General features: G+C 34.6%; 4 protein-coding genes and 1 pseudogene across 4 annotated transcripts in view; 2 read left to right on the top strand and 3 right to left on the bottom strand.

Moving 5' to 3' along the window:
* LOC120205454 (DEAD-box ATP-dependent RNA helicase 18-like) overlaps positions 1-1,952 on the top strand; it is a 15,046-nt gene extending 13,094 nt beyond the window's left edge. Inside the window, exon 12 of the mRNA XM_039205325.1 lies at positions 1,943-1,952. The gene's annotated coding sequence lies outside the window, so the exon portion shown is untranslated. The remainder of the gene's footprint in view (positions 1-1,942) is intronic.
* On the bottom strand, positions 1,111-25,204 carry LOC120205458 (transcription factor MYB73-like). Its single transcript, XM_039205329.1, has 3 exons — positions 25,177-25,204; positions 19,890-19,897; positions 1,111-1,878 (listed from the first exon to the last, which is right to left on the bottom strand). Exon 3 carries the CDS (start codon positions 1,841-1,843, stop codon positions 1,145-1,147), a length of 699 nt encoding a protein of 232 aa, XP_039061260.1. The 5' UTR covers positions 1,844-1,878; positions 19,890-19,897; positions 25,177-25,204; the 3' UTR covers positions 1,111-1,144.
* Positions 5,508-6,409, bottom strand: LOC120205457 (transcription factor bHLH51-like). Its single transcript, XM_039205328.1, has 2 exons — positions 6,092-6,409; positions 5,508-6,014 (listed from the first exon to the last, which is right to left on the bottom strand). The coding sequence occupies exons 1-2, from the start codon at positions 6,326-6,328 to the stop codon at positions 5,526-5,528; spliced, it is 726 nt and encodes a 241-aa protein (XP_039061259.1). The 5' UTR covers positions 6,329-6,409; the 3' UTR covers positions 5,508-5,525.
* Positions 10,739-11,254, top strand: LOC120205446 (early nodulin-20-like). The gene has a single exon (XM_039205320.1). It carries the CDS (start codon positions 10,739-10,741, stop codon positions 11,252-11,254), a length of 516 nt encoding a protein of 171 aa, XP_039061251.1.
* LOC120205453 lies at positions 13,733-25,004 on the bottom strand (annotated as a pseudogene).

Genomic DNA, 25,204 nt, shown 5'->3' with positions numbered 1-25,204 from the left:
ATTGCTATGTTTGTGCCATTACGAAAAGTTCTTGAAGCAGTGAAAATGGGTTATGAGTAGCTAAGAAGGTAGTTTAGGAGTTGAGTTATGAACATGATTATGTTGTGTGGCAAATTTAATTGGCGGGGTCACACAAGAGGGCATGGAGAGGGTTTTGAGAATCAATGTTTAAGTTGGTGAGATTGTGCATTGAAAAATGTGTAGTCCGTGCTCAAAAATGGTTTAAGCTTTGGATTTTAGGAAATGGAATTGGTTTAAGAATAGGTAAACCACTAAAGCTGTCTGTTTTTGTGCAGTATCTACTATGGAAAGATCATAGCCGTATGAGTACGTATCTATGTCCAGAAGAAAATTGTTTGAGGAAAGTAAATTTGTTGACTAGTAAAGTGATCAATAACAGTAGAAGATAATAGAAGGGTGGTTTTGATGATCATTTCGGTAATTTTTGGGGTGTTGAGATGATATTTTTAGACGTGAACCGTCTCTTCTACTCTTCCTGAATATATTTTCGGTCATTGGTATTGATTAGACGTCTTAAAAAGTGAGGACTTATACTAGGAGTCAGGACACCAGGTGTGTCTACACGTGGTCGTTGGTGATGTTAAGAAAGTGTGTTCGCAGGAATAGTAGGTAATCGACACGTGATTACTGCATGGTGTAGTTCGCGTGTCTAAGAATTTAGAATTTACGTTCACGTTCTTGAAAGTGGTAATCATGTATGTGTATGCGTTGGTTGCTTCAGACAAATCCAATCCAATATGAGCTTAATTATGGGAACTCACTATCATTCTAGTTTTATAAACACTGGTTAATCGTGTTCTTGTGTATCAAACATGTCTTAGGCATGTTCATCATCTTATCCACAAAACATGCCTCACGACATTGTTGAAACTTGGTTCTGCCTTGGACTTTACTTGGTTAAATTACAACTAAAGTTGAACCTTTGTTTCAATATCTCTATCATTTAATGAAGCCTAATTCCACATCTCATGTTTTGTTCTTCCGCAGTGTCTAACAGAGAAACTAAAGGTTTCCATATGTATTCTAAATTATTGAATTAGAAACTAAAAAAATAAAGAAAGAAAGAAAAGGTAAATGAAATTAAAAGAGAGAGGGATTGGAGGTTTGTTTGTAACATCTATTTTCATGGCTTTTGATCAGCTATTATGCTATCAATGTAACTCCTAACCTCCTCTTTAATAATACGTTGCATTATGGTTAACAAGCAGGTAGTTTCCTCCATAGCCGCTCTCTTTTTCTCCTCTCCGATGCAACCAGCGTCACCGCTTTCCTCACCTTTCACCACCACCTCCTCCTCCTCCGCTTCCACGTTCTCTCCTGGTGGAGACAGCGTCAGCAACGTCTTGGGCCCTGATAATCCTAAATTCTCATCCTCACACACCACAAATCCTAAACACTGCTTTTTATTTCCAGACTCAGACTCGGATCCAACCTGGCTCGGCCGTTTCACCCCTGAGTTCGACTCCAATGACCCGGACGACAACTCGGTTTCTCGTTTCCGACGTAAAGTCGAGTTCCAGTGATTTTTTATAGCGTTATCAGTACGTCCTGGCAACATCCTAGCGATTGTAGCCCATTTGTTTCCGTGAACAGCATGCGCTTGTATGATAACAGAATCCTCTGCAGCCGTGAAAGGACGGTGTTGCACGGCTGGACTGAGTTGGTTGCACCACCGTAGCCGGCAAGACTTGCCGGATCTTCCAGGGATTGCGGAGCTAATCATGGACCAGTTCCTGGGACCATGTTGTTCCACTAGCTTAATCAGGTTAGCATCTTCTTGTGGGCTCCATGAACCTTTGACACGATCACCTCCATTGATCATCTTCAGAACAAAAAGAATCCCAAAAATCTAAAATCAAAGCGAATTGCGATATTTTTGTAGAAAAGAAATAGGGTTTTAGTTTTAAACGGTTTCAGAGAGGTTGGTGGTGTGAGCCACAAAACCGCTCCGTTGAAATAACGACTTCGGGCCATGGTTTAAGCGTTTTAGTTTCAGTTTCTCTCCTTGATATTTAAAATAATAATAAAAAATAAATAAATCGTTTTTAAATTAATAAATCAGTTTGTTGTTTTCATGGATAGAGACATAGTGTTGGTTTGGAAGTGGGGAGGAAGTTATAACCGTTTCTTTTTGAAAATCTGAAATAGTTTTTTAAATTATGTGTGAAGATAATTTATACATCCATTTTTATATTATATTAGCATATCTAAGCGTGTGTTAGGTATTTTATAATTTTAGATAAACTATACAAACAACGCTCCGACTATAGGGCGTTGTTTTGTTGAGTCTTATAACTATTATAAATTACAAAATAATCCCGACTATAGGATGTTATTTTATTGAGTCTCCGACTATTAAAAGTTGCAATATGATCACCTCAACTATTTATATGTTCGAAACTCGGTCTATTCTGTTAAAAATTGACAACCGTATGAGTTGTGCATTAACTTATTGATTGATATATGATAAAATCATATTTTTATGATGTTTATTGACATCACCGTTACTTCCAAGCATTTACTCGACATCACAACATAATGTAAACAAAGAGTTAATCCACACAATACAACTCAAATGGTTGTATGATCAAAATTTATCATATCCCAATCAACAATTTAACATTCATCTCAAACGACCGTAAATTTTTAACAAAAGATGACAAATTTAAAATATATGAATAAACGTGTGACCATCTTGTAACTTTTAATATTCTCACAAAATAATGTCATCGAGGAACCATGGTGTAACGTTTAATAATTAAGGGACTCAGCAAAGTAATACCCTCAAAGGACAAAACTAGTATATACATGGGAGGAGCTTGCCCCATAACCAGGCAAAAAATATTTTTTATATTTAATTTATATATAAAATTTAAGATTTATAGGATAATTATGAATTGCCTCCTACTTTTAAAAAAATTATATTTTACCCCTCTTAAATTGAAATCTTAGCTCTATCCCTATCTATAGTAATGGGACCATCTAAGTGCTTTACCCTATAATTTTTTATTTCTTATTCTATTTTAATATATTTATTGTTAAAATAAAAGTCAATCTGAAATGTGGATAGGTGGTGGCTTAACTAGGTGAGCTTGGTAATTGCATGATTTACATCATCAAGCAACAAGCCTTTTTTAATAAATAAAAAGTGTTTATATTTTTAAGGTATATATCATAATTTGAATTCAGAAAATAAAATTAATATGAATTTTTAATGATGTTAAAAAGTGCTGTGAAAAATACTTTTAAAAGTATTTTTGAAAAGTACAATTTAAAATTTAATTGTTTAGGATTATTGTTAAAAATTGATTTAAAAAATAAAATATTTATTTTAAACATTATATTTAAATTGAAAATATAATATTTAAAAAATGTATACATGTTTAACCTCGAGAAATGAAGTGTACAACCAAATTTCTTTTGAACAAATGATCAATGACCAAGTATTCAAATGCAAAATAACTTAGATACTTCTTTGGATATAAAAGTATAATCAAATTTCTGTTAAAAAAATGACCAGTAATCAAATACGCGAATGCAAAATTGAAAAAGAACGAAGGCTAGTTGCAAACAAACCATCTAGAAATGAACGTAGTTATTAGGACGAATTTAATGTGGATGTCACACATTGATATGCACCACTAATGATATATACCGTTATGCACTATTAGTATAAAAATAATAAAACTCATAAATAATTATTAAATTTTTAGGTAAAGTATACAAATAGTCTCTGACTATAAGTTATTGGTTGTTCAGTTTCCTGACTATTAAAGGCTATAAAATAGTCCCCCGACTATAAGATACTATTTTGTTGAGCTCTCCGAGTATTAAAACTTACAATATAATCATTTGATTATTCATATGTTTCGAATTCATCATTTTCTTTTAAAAAAATTGACATTATTATGAGCTAGATGTTTAATTGTTGATTGTGATATGATAAAATCATATTTTATTGATGTCTATTAATACCGTTGCTTTCAAACTCTGGCTCGATGTCATAATGTTTCAAGCATTGGCTCGATGACATAATGTAAACGGAGAGTCGATCAACAAAATACGACTCAAATGGTTATGGGATCAGATTTTCTCATACAACAGTCAATAGGTTAATGTTTAGCACAGACGATTGCTAATTTTTAATGGAAAAGGACGAGTTTATAACATATGAATAATCGAATGATCATTTTGTAACTTTTAATAGTTAAAGGACTCAACAAAACAACACCCTATAGTCGGGTGATCAATTTGTAACTTCTAATTGTTGAGAGACTCAACAAAACAACACCCTATAGTCGGGTGATCAATTTGTAACTTCTCAATTATAATTAAATTTTATTTTGATATTTTCCCAATACTTTTAAGTAATAATTTTAAAAATAAATCAGAAAAATTCTTTTTTTTAAATATAAGAACAATTTATTTTAAAATTGAAAAAAAGTTATAATTTTGTGATTTTTTTATTCACAATTTTTTTATAACTAGTTATTTATTTAATTTTGATTGTATTTGTAAAATTAAAAAATATATAATTTGGAGATCCAGAAGTTTTAATTATCATCAAATTATATTTTATTAAGCAATATGATTCAAGCATTTAACTTTTTTTTAAGAAGTTTAAACACAATTTAAAAACAATACATCCAAAAAGTTATAGTACATTAATAAGAAAAATACATCCAAACTTAAATAAAAATAATCGATATAATCCTTAAATTTTAATAACGTATCAAGTAATTTATATGGTATGAATTCAATATTTATAATATGAAACTATAAGTTAATATTCAACTTATTTATATCTATTTTATTTTCGACTTAAAGAACCTAATAAAAATTATTTTAATTAAAATTAACAGTAAAATAAAATTTTAATTACAATTGAAGAGTTAAATGAAATATTTTTTTATTAATTTAGCTTGATATAATGATGTTGTGCCCATTTTGTAACAAAATATAAAGTTTAACGTCTATCATGTAACTTTTAAAAATTTAGTATCTAAAAAGATCATTTTAAAATAGTATAATATTCATTTATGAATTTTACTCTATAAAAATAGTGGTGAATATCAATGTATGATATTCCTAAATATTTTCGTAGTTATTATATATAAAAATCTTTTACTGAATTAATATCGTAATCTAATTAAATATCAATTTAATTAAAAATTCAAATTAAAAATTTAAAATTTGAATACATAAATTAACAAAATTTTATAGCTAATTTATTTTTAAAATAAATAACCACTTCCTTATTTATTTCTTAAAAAAACTATTTAAACTTTAATGGTGTATGTATATTTATTTAAAATAAATAACCACTATCTAAATAAACAACCGTTTAAAATAAATAACAAAATTTACATGATTCATCAACTTAAAAAAACTATTTAAAAATGTTATAGTATGTATATTTATTTCTTATTTTTTTTATAAGGATGAGAAACATTTTTGTTTTTTCTCACCCAAGTAGTGGTAATAAGATCTAGCTCATGTATAGTTTATTGTGTAAACTGAGAAAGCAAGAACAACCTTTGCCTTTTGCTTCTAATACGAGCATTGGATGCATCAGATGGTGAAGCAATCCTACTCAGAACCACATTCAATGACTGCTTCAGAGTGGTTGGTGAAAAACCTTCTTCATCAACGCTGTTACAGCAAAGGATCAAATTGCTTTTCATTCTTCCACCAACACTTGAAATGTCAGCTTTAATGGTGTTTAGCCTTAGCCCTTTGAGTACTTTGATGAGTTCGGTGAACACTTGAGGTTGATCATCACAACAAACCGAAGCCCTGATGAAGATCTTGTCTCTGCTACTACCCATCACTTGTCGAGTATTGTTGGGGCTTATGTCTTCTGGAAGAACCCAATCCACTGTTACTTCATCCATTTCTGTCGGAATATTGGAAGCTTTGCTGATTTCTGCCGCTTTTCTCTTTAGATCCTTCACTTGTTCCACTGCGCCTTTCAATAAAGCTGCTTTATCCATCTGTAAAGAAAACCCAAGATTTGATTGAATTATCTTGCAAATATCAAGTGTTTACAATTAAGACAGGAAGAGAGTACCTTGTCAGACATGGGGATGAGTTTTCTGAGAGCTGAAAGCTGTGCATTAATTCGATCCCGGCGACGTTTCTCGGCTTGTCTATGGCTGTTGTAAACTGTTGAAGTTTTATCCTCTGCAACTCCGTCAACTTGTATCGTCCATGGGATTACGAAAGATGAATCTCTGCCTATTTGATCACTGAAATTAAACCGATTCTCAGCATCAGACCAGGTGGAAGATTGGTAATAATCCTCCATGGTTGAAAAGGTTGTAGAAATCCAGCAATCTGGAATCCAATCTACCTGGTGGTTTAAGCAATTGTTGAAGAACACTGTTTTCTGATCAAATAATGTGTGGTGTTCATATTCGGATGGTGATTGCCTGTTATATCTTGTGTAAATTTTGATTGGTCAAAAGAAAATCTTGTTTGGCCTTATTTGCTTGTCAGTAAAAATATTTGATTTCGATGAAATTTATCAAGCCAACTAATATCAAGATAAACACGACACGATCGATGATGGTACGGGGAAGCATTTAAGTGCAAAGCTCGTGAAGAATGGGACAACAAAGAGAAATGCGCGGACATAAATGCGGAGAAAATGAGAGTTTGGATGAACTGTTATAACAGTGATTTAAACAAATTTATCTAGAAACAGCATCTTCTTTATCTATCAACGACTGTGAAATTTGTCGAATTATATATAAATTTTCCCGATGTAAGAAATTGAAATGATAATTTTGAGTTCAAAATTGGACCTTGGAGTGATTGTAATGGAAATGGTATAGATAAGTTTGACAAGATGGATTGGTGATAAGAAGGTTGTTATAAATTGGATAAGATACGGGAAGTGATTGAAAATAATGATTATGGGAAGGATGAGAAGTATGGAAGATAATGGAAGCAAAGGTTATGGGATAAGGTTGGCGTGGGAACAAGATAAAGCCAACACTATGAAAAGCAAAGACCCAAATTTTAGCAGTTCTTGAACTTGTTATGGAAGTAGATGGATCGTAACTCTCTAGTTATAAAGAACTAGGAGTCAGCTATATGACAAATGGGGACTCCTTGCCTTTTACAATTCTTGTTTAATTTTTTTAAGTCCTAAAAGAACTTTCTTTATGCTCGACAAGAGATCTTGTAGAATCGACTAAAACAAAATGGTTAGAAAATATAGAAAAAATATGTATAGGCAAATGGGTGACTTTCAAGAAACATGACGGAATATGTGAAAGTAAAAAGAAATAAAAAAGGACTATATTCCAAAAATATTAATGAAAACAACCTTCTTGTATATTTTTTTCCGTTTCAGATAATCTCTCTCTTTGGAAACTTCTTTTTTTATTGTTTTTTTTTTGAAATCCGGGAGAGAGAAACTAACAACTTACTAAATCGTCAAGGCTTGATACCAAATGATATGAATCCGATTATAAAGTTTATCGAATTATACATAAATTTATTCGGTCGTGATTCTAGTAAGAGATTGAAACAATGACTTGAGTTTAAAATTGAACCTTATAGTGATTGTAATGGAAATAATGTAGAAGTGCACTAAGCCCTGTGAAAACAATCTTAATCTATACTATAACTTCCGATGTGTATATTTACTAATTTGCGAACACCTAAATCACACAACAGTAGCATTGATTCAATGGTTGATGAAGGGGGCGAATGGAAATGGGATGCGTTAATAGGGACGCTCCCACAGAAGGTAAGGCTACTATTAGCTGCCACGATGCCATGCCACCTCTATCTTCAAACAAAGCAAATATTCCAGGCTGGCTGCATGCGGCAAAATTCTCAGGAATAGCGATAGGGTAAGAAGACTCATAGCCTCTAGAGCAAATTGTGGAGTGTGTGTAGCAATGGAGGAAAAAGTGGATCACGTGTTAAGGGAATGCCCTAAAGAAAAAGAAGTCAGGCTGAAGGTGATTAAACATGTGAAACTTGTGGAATTTATGGCTACAAAAACAAAGAAATGGATCAAAATTAATCTGGACAAACCAGGCTACTTTGCGATAGAGGAGAACAACTGGGGTTTACTATTCTGATCTATCATATGTTCCTTATCGCTAACTAGGGATGTAAACGAGCCGAGTTGAGCTCGAGTATTGCTGAGCTCGACTCGAACTTGAAAAGTTTAAAATTAGGCTCGACTCGACTCGAAAATTCGTGAGCTAAAAATTATCACGCTCGGCTCGAACTCGAAATATAATATTGAAACTCGACTCGAACTCGAAAAGACTCGAACACAAAAAAATTCATGATCTCGATTGAAGCACAATTTTGAGCTCGATTCAAGCTCGAACTCAAACTCGAATTTGAACCTACAAAATCTTATATTACATTTAAAAATGTATTTTTAAAATTTTATAATTATTAATAATGTATTTATAATAATGTAATTTTAAAAAATCTAAAATTAATATAACATTTTTTCGAGTAGCTCGCGAGCTTTTCGAGTCGAGTATTAAGTAGCTCGTTTTAGCTCGTTAAGAATTCGAGTCGAGTTCGAACTCGAGTCGAGTTCATTCGATTCGAGTGTTGATCGAACTTTGATCGAATCGATCTCGAGTAGCTCGCGATCTGTCTCGTCTCATTTACAGCTATAATGGCTACAACGAAATGCAACCATTTTTTATTCGGATAGCCTTGGGATAGAAACAGTTCTGGAACGTAGTAAGAGCATGCAAGAGGAGTGCCAGGCAACGATCAGATCAGCAACAACCAAAATAAATCGAAAGGAACAAAAAGACGACAAGAAGGTATGAAATGGAAATCCCCCCTCATGGATGGTGCAAACTCAACACGGACGGATCATGTCAGAATTCAACAAAGCTTCGCTTCGTGCGGAAGGGTGATCAGGAAGGAGAACGGAGAAAGGTCTGTCGGCTTACCAAAGCACTAGGTATTTGCTCTGCAGTTGAATCCGAGCTGTGGGGTGTATACGAAGGGCTACGTCAAGCATGGAGGATAAGTGAAAGAAATGTGATAATAGAAGTTGATAGCTTGGAAGTGGCTCAATAACTTCAAAGGAAGCACGCTCGAGGCCCCTCTTTTACTTTGCTGAACAAAATTTTCGAACATATTGATAGGAACTGGAGAATAGTAATCAACAACATCTCGATTGTACAGCCTTAGGGCAGACTGATATTTCATAATTAATGGCAAACCTTTGTTACCCAAAAAAAAAAGGTATATGTATATAATTATGTTAGTTCCATGAAAAATTAGTAGTTTGATCATCATTTTCAATAATTTTATAGTCATTGATCCATACCTTCATCACGGAAGCCGTATGTCTATCTTAAAATTCAAGTTTTCTTTTGTTAATTAATTATTTTAATGAGCTTGCTTAAAATTTATTTATGTCTACCTCAAAAGTTTTATTTAACTAATATTTTTGCGCCTACCCTAAAAAATATTTTTAGATCTGTCATTATAATCATTTGATTAAAAACTAAATTTATCATTATAAAAAGACATTGACAAAAATACTCATAAAATTTGACTAAATAGTTACATTTTTTTTTTGGAATATTTTTTGCCCAAAACATTTAATTTTGTGGCAAAAAGATCCCTTTGTGTATGGTAATCATTAGTCAACATATAATTAATGCTTTAAAATAGAGATCTTTTTACTTTAAAATGAAACATTAAGAGAAAAATATTTTACAAAAATAAGGGTTAAAATGATTATTTAATCAAATATTATGGGTCTTTTTATCTTTAAATTAAACGTTAGGGGTAAAATACTTTTAGAAAATATATTTTATCAATGTTAAAAATATTTTTTTGGTGTTATACCTAAAAGATACAATATTTCCATTTTGGTACCCTCCGAGAAATAAAAAAAGTATAAATTTAAATAGATACTATATACAATAATGGATTTGCCAAGAAGAAACTGAAATCCATATGTCAATAAAACTTTTTAGAAGTGTAACATTGCTTATAAATTTAAATTTATAAAATTTTAAAAAAAATTGATATAAAAAATATGTATCGAAATTGTATCAAATAATTTCTAATATTTTTATAAAAGAATTTATTTGATACAATGAAACTTTAATTTACACAAATATTTCTATTTTAATATTATGTTTAGAAATTAAATACTAGATGTAGAATTTTAAATTGTAGGACTCAACAAAACATGAGTATATGATTTATGTTTTTTTTAAAAAAAAAATACTATATTTTTAATGTACTTTGTTTATCTCTTAATTGAAACTTAAAAATTGAATCATTAAAAGATAATTTTATAAGTTTAAACATGGTTGATTAACTAATTTGTTTTAGCCTCCACTTAAAAAGGAAAAATGTTAGTATTTACATAACATTTATTTACTAATTTAGCTTTTTCTTTTATCAACTTTTCTCTAACAAATGGACGTAAAACAAGAAAGCCTCAAAGATAACAAAACAAACCTATGTTATGTTCTTGTAAGATGTTAAGGTTTAATTTATTCCACAAGAAAAGCATGAAATCCGTTAAACCAAACAATTCATTTCCATAGCATTGGACAAATGATTTTTGTTTAGGATCTATTTAAACCAGATGTAATTGATTCTTTCTACTCATTCATTAGCATTACGCAGTTTCTCTATACATCTTAGAGAAATTGCAACAATGATATAACAAACTATTAAGAATTAAAAAGAGAAGATGGCACAACAAGATCTTATTGTTTTTGCATTTGTTTTAGTGGTTGTTGTTGGGGCATTTGCTGGCGATTCATCGCCTTCACCAGCCTCTTCTAAAGGCTCTTCACCTTCTAAGTCTCATGCATCTTCCCCCAAGTTGTCCTCCAATAGCCCCTCTCCATCATCGTTAAAATCCGGTGGAGGGTCACCCAAGTCATCTCTTTCGGAAGCCCCAAAAAGTTCTTCAAGCTCGTATTCTCCCAGCCCTAGCCCCAAGTCAAAGAAAGGATCCTCTTCAGACTCTGAGTATCCGAACGAGGAGGTGTCTTCCCCTCCTTCACCACCCCATAATGATGATATTTCTGAGTCTCCTGCTCCTACCCATAAAAAGAAGGGTGTTAAATCTGACAGTGATAGCCCTAAATCTGATGATTCCGCATTAGAATCAGCACCAGAGCATGCACCCTCTAATGTCGTTGCTATCGAAGCCACCAAGATTATTAGTGTTGCAGCTATTATCGGTTTCTTCCTCTTCTAAGCTTCACATCCATATGTTCATCGAGAGCCTTGATACGGTTATTGGGTTTATCATCCCAATTGGATGCACCAATAAATAATTGAATTTATCATCTTAAAGAATATTGTGACATACAAGATGGTATGTTAACATATATGTTCATATCAAAGAAAAATGGTCATAACATTACCAAGCTATCATACTTTGTTCACATATATAAACATAAATTCGATATTCGGTACAAGCATACATTGATGAATATACATCATAAATAAATGAATTAATTATGACAACACATCACATCATCGGTATCCAAACATGCAATATACATAATACACGTGTAGCTTTAGGCGAGGAACGCACCTCTAGCTCCACTATCAACTCTACATACCGAGTGGTACACCGTCCACGATCGGTGGTAGTACAAGGTTCTACATCGTTAGAACCTAAACATTTGAAACACTGTATTACTATTCGAATAACTCATATTCTACGATTTCAAAAAATCACCATTTTTAGGCTAGGTCAACTTATGCATAATCCCAATTGAATATTTAGAGTCTAACTAAAAGGGAAGAGATATATCGACTACCGCTTGAGTGAAGTTAGGTCACCTTCATCAAAAACAATCGAATATCAGTTCAAATTCCAATTATATAGAGAAATTAAAAAACCAAGTCACAAAGACCATATTACCGAAATTACAACTGATGGAGTAGACTTTTGCAAATACCACATCAATATTCAAAACATCAACATGCATAACTTATCCGGGAAGCTTCTGCCAAACATAATCGCCACAATCATTGGACATGGGATCCACCACATGGCGTTGAAAAAAAAAACCTATATCATTCTTTGCATCAATTTCCTCAACAATGCTAGAGGACAAATCATTATTAAGAATGAATAATTGATGAGCAAATGACAAAATCCAGACTAATCAACTCTGGGGTTTTCTTTGCAAGGCATTTCTACTAGTCACGGTAGAGAGTAGAACACACAAGGCTTGGGCTCGACCAATGCCTAGGGCATTTCTACCGGTGGTGCGATGCGCAATAGATAGGGGGGCTGAGTTGGGTAGAACTGCAATGGGCATGGGGGCCGGTTTCATGGGCGATGCATGATGGCGCAGCAGCACCTAAGGGAGATGCGAGGACAAGAAGAGGAGATGGTTTTCCAACGGCGACAAGGTTTAAAAAGAAAAAGGAAGTAAAGAGAAAAAGGACTTAGGAAAGTGGTAGTCAAGATCTCACAATTTCTCTATTGAGATAAGATTTTTCAAAAAATTTGAGTCCGATGATGATGATCGATAGATCGAATATGGTTTTAATGGCTTCATCCAGCTTCATTTTGAAATACTTATAATTGAGTGTGAGAATGCTTATTTTAGATTTATTCACTTGATTAGTACCTTAATGAGTAACATTCAACTTGTTCCAAATCTTTTTGGCATTTGAGAAAAAAAAAAGACTATTATACTCATACAGGTCAGGTGAACAAAAGAGGATGTGCATGATCTTCGCTTTTGATCTTTATTGTTCTATTTTGACTTGTTATTTGGCATACAAGGAGATCTCATTTCTTTGGAGGAATAGATGATTCATCAATGATAACATCCCAAACGTCGGTAACTTGAATGAATAACATTATTCTATTCTTTTAATAAGAGTAATTTGCACCATTGAAATAAAAGTCTTGTGATAGAATGAGAATCTTCAGCATAGTTGGAAACGAATGTTGAAGTCATCTTTAAGGTTCATGTAGAAATTGATAGATCTACCATAGGACCTTCTTAAGATTATTAAACTGTCAATAGACTCTCTTTAATATCAATTGTTAGCTCTTTCAACAACTAAAATATGTCAAGGAAAGGGGAATTGATCTTAAAAAATGAGTGTAAGCAATTGAAAGATAGGATAATTTACACAATAATTTAGAGTGGTTTAACTTTTAAACTATGTACGCATCTACTACATTAGCATCCACATTAAAGATTTCTCAAATTCACTAGATTTGCACAATTTTAAAGACGAGATGTAATCTTATAAATACCTCAAGATTTGTACTTCAAAATATTGATTGCACACTCTCCCGAAAAACAAATACAAACTTAACAAAATAAAAATATCACAAGACAAATATCACAAGACAAATTATGTTTACACAAATAAGCTTTCACCTAAATAACACTCGATCAATATAAACAAACAATTGATATTTGCTTTCAATAATGTTTCTTTTTTGTTCTTGAGATTCTTTCAGCTTGTTATATTGCTTGTCTTTGGTTTCTATCCATTATGAACCATTGAGGATGCAATAGAGTCGTTACTTACAAAGAAAAATAGCATTTATAGATGAGCGATCGATCCTTTTAAGAAAAGGGTTCGAAAATCATATTAACATAATATCAGAGGACGTTACTGTTGAGAATGAAATGAGTAGGACAAAAAATAAATAAATGAAGAATGAATATAACATTTTAAAAACCACGGAGTATAATTGGCAAATATCAAATTCCATAATAATGATAAATGTGAGGTGAAGTATTATCGTATATACTCATCTGTCGGTTCCAATGACCGGAACAAAATCATTCATACTACAAAAAAAAAAATACAAATATGCATGAAATCCACGGCTTGCCCTTTCTATCAGAAGCCAAAAAGAGAAGAAAAAGAATGCCTCTTGCTACACAAAAAAAGAATATTACATGACATCGACACAAGCCTACAAGAGACGAAGGAACACAAATATAATGAAGGCGTTGAAGCGTGAAATTTTACCGGAAATAGAACTACGTCAGCCTTCTGCCTCGGTGCAACAACACGGGATTCACTGCTCCTAATAAAATCTTCAACAAAACAAACATGATTGGGTCTTCAATAGCCACCCATTGGTGGCATGCCATATGGTGGCATCGGAGGCATCCCCATTCCTCCTCCCATAGGTGGCGGTGGAGCAAAACCTCCTCCCATGCCAGGCATTGGCGGTGCAGGCAAGGCAAGAGGTAGCAACTGAGCGTACATGTTCTGCCACACAAGGCATTTTAATCAGGAACAAAATATTTCAACCCTTTAAAGATCTAGCGACTAGGGCTATAAATGAGTCGAGTTGAGCTCGAGTATTACTGAGCTCAACTCGACTCGAAACGTTTAAAGTTTAGTTCGACTTGACTTGAAAACTCACGAATTTAAAATCTTCAAGTTCAATTTGAAATCAAAACTTGAAGCCCGACTCGAACTCAAAAAAATTTGAACTAGAAACATTCTCAAACTTAACTTGGTTCAAGCTGGAACTCAAGTTTGAACCTGAACCTTGAGTACATGAATGTTTTATATTGTATTTTTTATATTAAAAAAAAACCTATAAATGTTAATATTATTAACAATTAAATTTTAAAAAATAAAAATTTAATATATTATTTTTTTGATTTGCTTGTGAGCTTTTTGAGTAGGGTATCAAGTAACTGGTTCGGCTCGTTAAAAACTCGAGTCAAGCCCATTGGATTCAAGCGTTGACTGAGTTGAACTCAAATAGCTCACGATCTGTATCGCCACATTTACATCCTTACTAACGACTTCTGGCAGCCATAGCAAATTGGGAAGTTGAGTATACCTGTTGTGCAATGACTTCCTTCTCTTCTTGCTCTTTAGCCTTTACTTCCTTTTGAGCCTCGATCTTGTCTTTGATAAGTTCGTCCACTTTGCAAGTATATTCACGGATAAACTGGGAAAATATGGGAAATCGATTAAGGTTCTAACCCGACATCTTGAAATTAAGGATCTTGAAACCAAAAAGTTTGTGGTAGCTAATAAAAAGAGAATCTAATAATAATACTGAAGATGCAGCAAAACAGCTACCTGCAACAGGAACGGGAATGAGAAGTCGATCATATTGTTAACCCAAGCCAGCTCAAGAGCAACATCTGGTCGAACTAAGTCATAACACACAAAGAGGCATGCTGCAAAACATTCCTTCTTTCCCTGTACAAAGAGTATCAACACAGAAATTATATCCAATTCAAATAATAACCAACATTCTTGTAACAATACTTGGAAGTAAAATCCCCATTGTGCAAAAACAAGCCTATGTTAAAATTTCACTCTCTGTGTCCCGTTCTACGGTTACCAAGAAACTCATTTTATACTTGCATCCTAGAGGAACAAGTGAAACTGAACAACTTAACATAGTTACACATACTGCTTGACCAACGTATAAAGCCATATTTAGGAATGAGTTAGTACCTGTTCAATGAAATAAACAAGCAACTCTTCGGCAAGTTCACGTTCACCAGACTGGGAGGCTGTTTCCATTGCATCTTTGTAAAGGTTGTCTTTCTTTGATAAGGCAATGGACTGCTTCCATCTGCCTGCCTTTTTGTATATGTATGCAGCAACACGCCTCATCTCAAGAAGCTCATGTTTCTCAATCTACTCGAGTAATTCAGAAAAAGTTACCAGAAACAGACATACAAGCATATAAAAAATGTAAGAAAACGATACTTTACCTTTTGTGCAAGGCCAATCTGATCAAAATTATCATGTAAGTCAATGGATTCTCTCAGTCTATCATAATCTTCTTCCTCTACATAAATCTTATTCAACGCCTCATTTACTGCTTATACATTGTTGCTCTGAACAGCAACCATATATGGCTTCACAAGTCGCAGGTGACCAGCCTGAAATTCCATAAGGAAATAATTGTCAATCCAAGATGACTAAAATAATAATGAAGTAATTTAGTAGTATTTATTCCAATAATAGATCCTTTTTTGCCAAAGTGGAACCTTTCTCATAATGTCCACAACTCGAGTATGATCTACACGAAGTGCAAGCACGTTCAGCATATCATTGATGAGATCTGGATGTTCTTGCAAGTAGAAGTGGACAGCCTTGTAATATAGCTCAACGCTAGCTACTTTGACTATAATATCTTTGAACTGCATATGATCCCATGCCTCAGGAGAGTGGTTCATCACAGTAGTTGCAGCATTATCGAACTCATCATATTGAATATATAAGAAGGTAAGTTCCTTCCAATGCTGCTGCTCATCACATGCTCTTATCAGCTTAGGAATATTGAGACGAGTAGAGAACAACTTAATGTGCTCCATAAGCTTCTCTGGACGATATCTGGCATACAGAACACCCAATTCGGTAAATAACCCCATGTGTGCACGTTCCAGTCCTAAACCACTCTCCATAAGAGAGATCAACTCATTGAAGCATCCTCGATTCTGGTAGTATTCGCTGACTTCTTCCAAGTCATCCACCTACAAAATAAACAAATTCAATGGTAAAAATCATGGACAAACAATCTCCTACAGCCTACCATGAGGAAAAGAAAATGGAACTAAATCTTCAGATATAGCTACTTAGTTGTTTGCGAAAATTGTAATCCAACATAAAAGTAAACTCACCTGTATAATAACATTAAGACCACATATCTGTGCCAATCGGAATTCCTCTGCATCGACGCAAGCAAAGCAAACCTCCTTCCATGTCTTGGCACTGTTTGCTTTTCTTGCTGCATCAACAGCACCCTGGAATTGTTTAAGCCTCACAAGTGTAACAGCCAACTTGGCCCAGTTTGATATAAGCCCAAATATTATTTTTGCAGCCTCATATAGGGCTTCATCAAACAAGCGATCACCAACATTTTGAAGATTAGCAACATTTGGCATGAGAATGAATTCTTCTATTTCTCCCAGTCTATCAGTCTTGGCATATGCATAAATGAGTTCACTATCCACTTTGGGCTCCTTGACCTTCTTCCTAACCATCAGAAGGTACCTCACTAAATCAGAATAGACGTCGGCATCCTCAGAAGCTCGGATAACATCAAGGAACTGAGTAGCATCATCTGCACGAATAAAAGATTCAATTGCATCGCTAACCAGCCCCTCTCTCAGTTGTGCCTTTGCTACCTGACTCCAAACAGCATCTTCTTCAACTCTGAATGCGAACTCCACGGCCCGATCAATGCTTCTAATGTTATCCAATAAAACATTGACTGCCTGAACATTTAAGTTGAACTTCTTGAAAATTGCAAAAGCTTCCTCGTATAGTTGGGCCTCTACTGCCACTTCTCCAACTGCAGGTCCATCAAAATTATCTAGTCTATTGATATAATCCATAACTCTAGAAGAATCTGCCTTAATAGCTGTCAAAATAAGTAGATTTTGCAGATTGAAGTTCCCACTGAATGCAGAGTTTTGGAGCACAATCTTCTCAAGAAGCTCAATCAGTTCATGGGGCAGGTCAGCTGTCATGAAAGCTTTGACAGCTGCAGAGACTTGTTCTGGACTCTTGCTTTCCGGCAAAGCAGTTGACACAACCTGATCAATTAGCTGTCTTCTGTATTCATTTTCAGGATTTAGAACCTTCTCCCAAAGATCATCATCCATCCTCTCAACAACATACCCATGACCACATAACAATGAACAGATAAGCTACTTTAAAACAAAGATCCAATACATTATCATAAATGAACAAAATAGTTATATACCTAGCCTGCAATTTGAACAATGAGTTCTTATTCGTAACATTGATAAGTTCATCATCACATTGTCCTCTTCGGTAGGACACAACCGCCAGAGTGGGATCGCGCTTCTCACAGTACTTACCAACAACCCGGGAATCATAGTAAGGATTGGTTGTGAGGAAGTGCTCTGGATTGTTATTGCTGTCAATGATGATTTTACCCAGAGCATTGTGGACATGCACATCTTGGCTTCCCTCACTCACAAGATGCTCCAAACAAACGAAGTCGATTTCTGGAATCCAAATGCAAAAAGAAAAATAAGAACCTCGTAGTACTGAAATGGTAAACAGTAGAAGATGCAGAGAAAAGAAAATAACCTTTTCTCACATTCATCCACCAGGGGCTCCACCGGAAGCAGCGAACGGACTGAGAGAATGAGACCCTTTATAAAATCTTCAGGGCATTCATCATCCAGCAACTGTCCCACTACCAAAGGAGCATTCCCTGGCTTCACCTATCAAAACAAGCAAAAACGTTCTCAATTAATCAAGTTTAAATTTGATTCATGTATTCCAGAAAACATATAGTAGCGAATATCAAACATACCTTCTGAACATAACCTTCAATGTATCGGAGCATGCTATTGGTGTAAAGGTAGTGAGTGAGATCAGGAACAAACCCAAATCGGTCACAAACATTAATTAGGGGCCTTGCATCAGGAAGCTTGGCTTCCATCAGGAAGTTCTTTGTCTTTTCAGCATCATAAAAGTTCGATTCCCTGGTTACACGCTCAACCTCCTTTATTTGACCAGTTTTAGCAGCTGCCTCGATGTACTTAAAGTGTATATCAGGGTCCTCACTGTCCCATAATCAAAAGAAAACATAATAGTGATAAATATTAAAAATAGCTGTGATTTGAGGACAAAGTAATCTTCTTGTTTGCTAAATAGCTTACCTTGAGCTCAAATAAGAGCCCAAGAAAAAGTACAATCCTTCATACGACTTAAATTGCTCAAAAAGTTTTATGCAGGCATCAACACCCAACTGCTCACAATACTCCTTGGCAACCTGCACACACACAACTTAGCTTTTGGGAATTCACTAAATACTATGAACATGCCATATGCAACAACACTTTACCTGAACGATTATTTGAAGATTGCCTCTTAGATTAACCAACAAAAGATCCTTCATGCACTCCAAAGCCCATTCTCGTGAAAGAGTTCCAAAAAACTCAACAAGTGACTGAAAACAGAAGGTTGGGCATAAAAAATATATTAGGAGGTGCTGTCCAATTTTACCATGAGTTTGAGACAGACAATTTTTACCTGTGGCTCAATAGCATGCGTATTCACAATGACACGTTTAATATCAGGCAACTCGGTGTAATGCTGCAGATAAAGGTGTTATATTATTGATTCAGTCTAGAAATGGCAGACAACGAAACACATTATTTTTAACAAGAAAATTACCTGCAGAGCTCGCACAAAGAGACCAGCTTTCTCACAAAGTTGTGCAATTCGGGGACGATCATAGTGACTGAACATTCCAGTAGCTAAAATGGCATCAGCAACATTAGGAAAAGTTACTAGATTGATTTCCAAAACCTGCAAGGAAAACAATATTATTATACAAGTATAATTTTTTCAGAAAAATAGAAGTCAAAATAGATTAGCATAACCAGAACATGAAAGATATAACCTTTGTTTGTAGAAAACCATGCTCTGGCAGATTTGGCTTCAAAACATCTAATAGAAATGCAGTAGCCTCCCGTATCAAGTTCCTCTGAATACAAAAAAGGATAAGAAAACAAAGTTACGTATTTCATAGAGAAAATAATGTTAATTTCACAAGTAATTCAATAAGCAGCAGACCTGAAGAAAAAGATCAGTGATGGTGTTGTAATCAACTGGACAACCTTCCTCCATTTGAGACATCATCAATGCAAAATTAACAGCTCCCTGCAAATGAAACAAATGATAACTCAGATCCCTCTCAAAAGGTAGTTTCTACCCGAAATCACACGGATCCAAATCCAATCACATAAATAAGTACATAATATTAACATCTACTAGTCATAAAACAATAAAAAAAGCTTTTAACTTGATCAGAATATTCATATAAGTTGAAGGCTTTAATACAATTGCTAGTATGATTTGACATGCTTCAACAAAATGGCTCAAACCCTGAACAGTACAGAAAATGGAAACAAACCTGTGGATCTGTACGAAGAATTGTTTGCAAAAGGAACAAGTAGTCTGGAGTGTACCCAACCTGGGGGGGAATTTAGTCATGAATACTTGATGAATGTAATCACTAATGTCAAGAACAAGCTGGAGAAATTATCACCCAACTTGATAGGCTGTAAATGAGATCATTCATTATCATACCAGAAAATGCCAAGACAAAGGAATTAGCAATCACCTGCTTTGAGTAAATCAAGATTTTGTCAAACTCTCGACGTTCAGCAAACGCTGCAACAACTTTTGGAGTTGCCCTAGCTTTAATATATATTTTCAGAGCAAGATCGTTATCCACAGTCTACAGAAAAAGCAAAGTAACAATTAGGAAAAGGGAAAAAAAACAAACTAGTACCACTTTCTTGAAGTAGAAACTTAGACAAAATTGATTAAGATACTAATAGATTTCTATTCCAGTGGTCACAAACCAGACCTTCACAAGGTCTCCTAGTTCCTCACTACATTCTAATTTATCTTCAGCCAACCAATTCTCCAGAAGGTTCTTTTTGTTTTGGTTCACTACAAGCCGAGATAACTCCAATGACTCAAATGCATTAAGCTTCCCTCTTGTTAAAAGTGTACCAAAGTACTGCAACAGTGGCGGCGTCTGCCCAGCTTGCACAGGAACACTCTACAACAATAGGGTAAAGAATTCTGCCTCAGATAAAATCAACCCAGAAACAAAAAATCAGTATCTATGTGAACAAGAAAGAAAAATGAGACCTGAAACTTGGCAACTGTGTCAGGTGTGCGAAGGATCCCTTGTGGAGACTCTGCCGCAAGCTCAGCTGCTTCTTTATACTTTGTCTGAGTAAACAATTCTTGAAAACGTTGAACAACCTGAGAAATCCAAAATCACAGTCAACATCCTAGAAACCAGAAAGAACTACGCTGAATAAAAATAACAAAAAAAAACTGAATTAACTTATACTAGACGGTACTGTTAACATGTAAGAGCAAATATGTCAACACAGAATTTAATCATGTAATACATAATGAAAGAACACAATAAAAAATATCGGACTAAAGCAAATCAAGAAATGAGAAGACATCACATCTTCATTCTCAGCATTGCTGCAAGATCAAAAAATTGCAGTAAGATTGAGAATAGATTATTCTCGGATAGATCTAACAAAGAAAGTATCCTCCGAGTCCCAGTTAAAATAGATCCCCTTAGATATTATTGTCCAGCAACTAAAACCTATAGTTGACAATATCAGGCACTTACTCCTCTCCAAATGCAAAGATTCACAAACCATAGACCATAGGAATATAGAAATTAAACCACTTACTAAGTTCTCTGCACCAGGAAGGTTTCCTCTTTTAGCCAGACTGACAGCAAGCTCCAAATTGTTCAACTGAAACAGAGGACAACCAGAAGTAGTAAGCTGATATGTGTCAGCCTATTGATGCCAGAAAACAAAACAGAAAATCCATATAACATACTTGACTGCTAACAAATGGCACTATTGTTGCTTCATTTACAGTTGCCAACAACACCTGGCCTCGCCTGTTGATGGCATAAAACCCTCCGGCTGCAGTAGCTTCCGAGGTTAAAAATATTGGGTCCGGACTGATTCTATTTCTGTATAGAGCAGATGCTGTTTCTAGATCATAAACAAACAGCAACCCATGCTTGGTGATAACAAAGATCAAACTATATTTGTGGGATATCTGCTAACAAACAGAACCTTGTCTTATATTGGCACAATGATAAACAATTAAGGATAAAATCTAGGAAATATTGTGTTACCTGCATTGCGACTGGAAAATCATCCTGAAAATCTGGTGGGAAGAATAGATCTGCCTGTTTCTTTGAAAATGACGGCCTACCTGCCAATATATATATATATATATATATTCTTTAGAAGAATGGAAACATAATAGACCAAAGTAACACACGGAATATCATATCTACACAATGGATTTAAGAAAGAATAGTTTATTTTAAAGCCAATGCGCAATAATGACCACATCACAATTCTAACTTTCTAACTTGGAATAGTCTTGATCATGTTTTAGAGCTTGTAATAGAAATAAAATCAACAGGGTTTCAGAATTAAAACCACAAAAATATTCCAAAGTAGTGTCCCAACCAACTGAACATGCCAAAACATCAAAGTAATTCCTGATCTTGGTTTTAAAAAGCATAAAGCGCCTAGGGTCCTAGACGCCGAAGCGCTAAGCGAAAGCGCTCGCTTTATGCACATGAAGCACCAGAAAGGCCGAAATTCACAAAAAAATACAGAATATTTATAAATTATCTTATAAATACTTAAATATCAAAGTGTCAATGCATATATTCAAAACTTATAAGTTCTTAAACACCAAAATATTCTCAATTTACTTATAAGTAATAAACACTTAAATACTTATATACCATTAACCATACGACTATACGAGCATATTAATCTCAAAAGATGGTCTACACCAAAAGTAGTCTAAAGTGAGATGAATAAAAGTATTTTTCTAAACCCTCAATTCCTTATAACTAAAAATCCTCTAAATCGTCATTGTCATCAACTCGGACAACACCATCTCCTTCATCACTAGACACTCCAATATCTTCTTCCATCTCCTTCATCAACTTGCACTTTTTACCCTAGCCTGCCTACACTAAAAGCCGATCTAAGCCTGATAATCTAATAGCCCGCTAAACCCTAAACAAGCCCAAAAATCGTATCTTCTAAACTCGCGATTAAGCGCCGATTAGCGCTTTGCTAAAAGCGCTGCAAAAGCGCCGATTACTACCGCTTAATGAATTCGTAGTGCTTTTGCTATGCTGAAGCGCCAGGGGCCTCGCTCGAGTCGCTTAGCACTTTAATCGCGCTTAAGCGGCGCTTTTTTAAACATAGTTCCTGATCTTACTTCTATTATTCCAGGCACTAGAAAACTTGATGTCAACACTGTTTTATTTCTTAAATTTATTTTTCAGATTTAGCATTCAAAAAAGACTTTCAGTTTCCTCTCATATATAACGAGGACAGGACAAAAGTATAACAGACATAAGCAGACCTGGCTGGGCACCAAGCTCAATTACATGCAACTTTGATGTAATCTGACCAGCATTAGAACTCTTAGTGGCAAACGAAATAAGAATAGAAGGATTCTCATTTCCTGGAACCTGCTCAATACAAACAAGCAGATATTATAAGCTGCTTGTTAGATCTATATAGAGAAATTGTGTAAAGTGCAAGAAATCCCCATACCTTAAGTTGTGCAAATGAAGCAGCATGTGCTTCAAGAGCTTGGCTACGCTGCTGATCAACAGAGAAAAGTTGCATGTTCCCCTTAACCAATTGTGGCCTCTGAAAGATGCAAGACACGTAGATCAAAATCAGAACTGCATACTGGCAACAAAAAATGATTTTTCAAAAGAGAGAATTTCATAATCAATAATAGAGCAAATTCTCAAAACCAATTGTGGCCTCTAAAAAGTGACCTTACCTGTCAGAGTTATCAAATTCTCAAAACTAAATACAAATAAAGCAGTAGCAGCTTCTTCAAAGAAAAAATTAAACAACCTTAGAAAGCATTGATAGAGTAAACACATACCTCAGGTGCACCGAGGGCAATTCCAATTAAAACCAACCACTTCTCTGAAGGATCACACTTATAGTTTATGATCTGATTGTTCATTAAATTTGCTGTTCTCTCAAACATCTTAATTGGTTCGGAATCACCTGCCAGGATTGAGATGCAATGAGATGGATAACGCCAAAGAAATTTATACGATAGACAAAAATCAAAAGATATTGTTAGAGCTGAAAGAGCCTGTCATGCAAGATAAGCTAACTGAATAACATCTAACCTTCAATTGACCAATGATACACAGAGGTCTGTGTTACCAGGCCAAGCAATTTTGGGGTAATCCATTTCCAAAATACAACCTGGACATTAACCATGGACAGTTTTCTAAGCTCATGATTTGAAGTTCACTCTCAACGGAAAAAATAAATATAGAGAGGCAGGTAGGAATAATTGAACATTACAAGAATTTTAAACAATAAAAAAAATGTGATGACAAATAAGTTTCACCTGTTCAGGCATCTGGTGAGATTTCATATTTGCTTTCATCTCTATGTTAAATATTTGCAAGTGATCTTGAGTTGTTCCCGGTAGTTGAGCTACAAAATCAATGTCAAAGTCTCTAAGCATAAAGAACAGATGAATGAAAAATCAAAGGTGACAGCAATACTAAAGATATTGAATTTCCTGCTCCATAAAATTGAAGCAATTTACATGAATGTCAAGCACTTTATGAGTAGAATTTCAAGCATATTTTCTTCTCTAATTGGACACAATTTAAGCAAAATCTGCTACAGGAAAAGAGCCAAAAGGCACTTAGAAGTGCTGATATTTTTCCTAGTAAACTAAACAAACAGATGGCAAATACAGATTCTCAAAAATACATACCAATAATCCAATATAACACTATAGTAGAGAGGTGTTAACTACTACAAACACTAGCATTCGTTCGCATAACACTAGCACTCCTTCGCATACAACACGATAGGGTAAGCAGGGTCCTTGCAGTTAACTGGTAGCACATTCATTTGTTCAGTTTTAACAACCCAATCAATTGGAAACATGATTAACGTGATCCAATACAAATAACTAATTGCTGGTAGTTATAGTAACTAACCTTTCAAAGCAAGGATTCTAGAATTCGGATTCATAAGAGCAGAGTCCGCTGTAATAGGTCGCCTCAACGGCTGCATTGGCATACTCATATCAATTATCACAACACTGTTTTGCGGAGCGGTTTCTCTAACACAAATATACTTATCAGATTCCATAGATACGTTCGTGAATGTGATAAATTGAGGACTAATGCCAATGCTCGGCAACGGCAACCAAAATATATAATTTCAGATCCCTCAAAACCGCCACTATATCCAGAGTATAAAGGAAGTTTCAAACAGATCTAAGCATATTTTACAGATAATGGATCTGACAAGGTTTACGAAGCATTAGATTAAGCTTAATAATCGATATAAACGATAATTCAGTTGAATTTTCCAGCTGAAATCGAAACGAGTGAGACGAATAAGAAGGAGAAGGAGAAGACTGACAGTCAAGACCTCCTTCATGGCGATGGGAGCGTTCGCGGCCGCCATGGTGACTCAGATCGACGGATGGAGATTCAAAAGTTAGGATCAGGTCTATGGCTGAGATTGAATCTTAGCTAAGAGATCTGAAGCAGAGAATTAAAACAGTTGAAAAGAGAAAGGAAATGAAAGAG

This window comes from Hibiscus syriacus, unplaced genomic scaffold, assembly GCF_006381635.1.
Source record: "Hibiscus syriacus cultivar Baekdansim isolate YM2019G1 unplaced genomic scaffold, ASM638163v2 tig00012483_pilon, whole genome shotgun sequence".
Taxonomy (NCBI): Eukaryota; Viridiplantae; Streptophyta; class Magnoliopsida; order Malvales; family Malvaceae; genus Hibiscus; species Hibiscus syriacus.
This window is presented reverse-complemented; position numbering and strand designations above follow the sequence as displayed.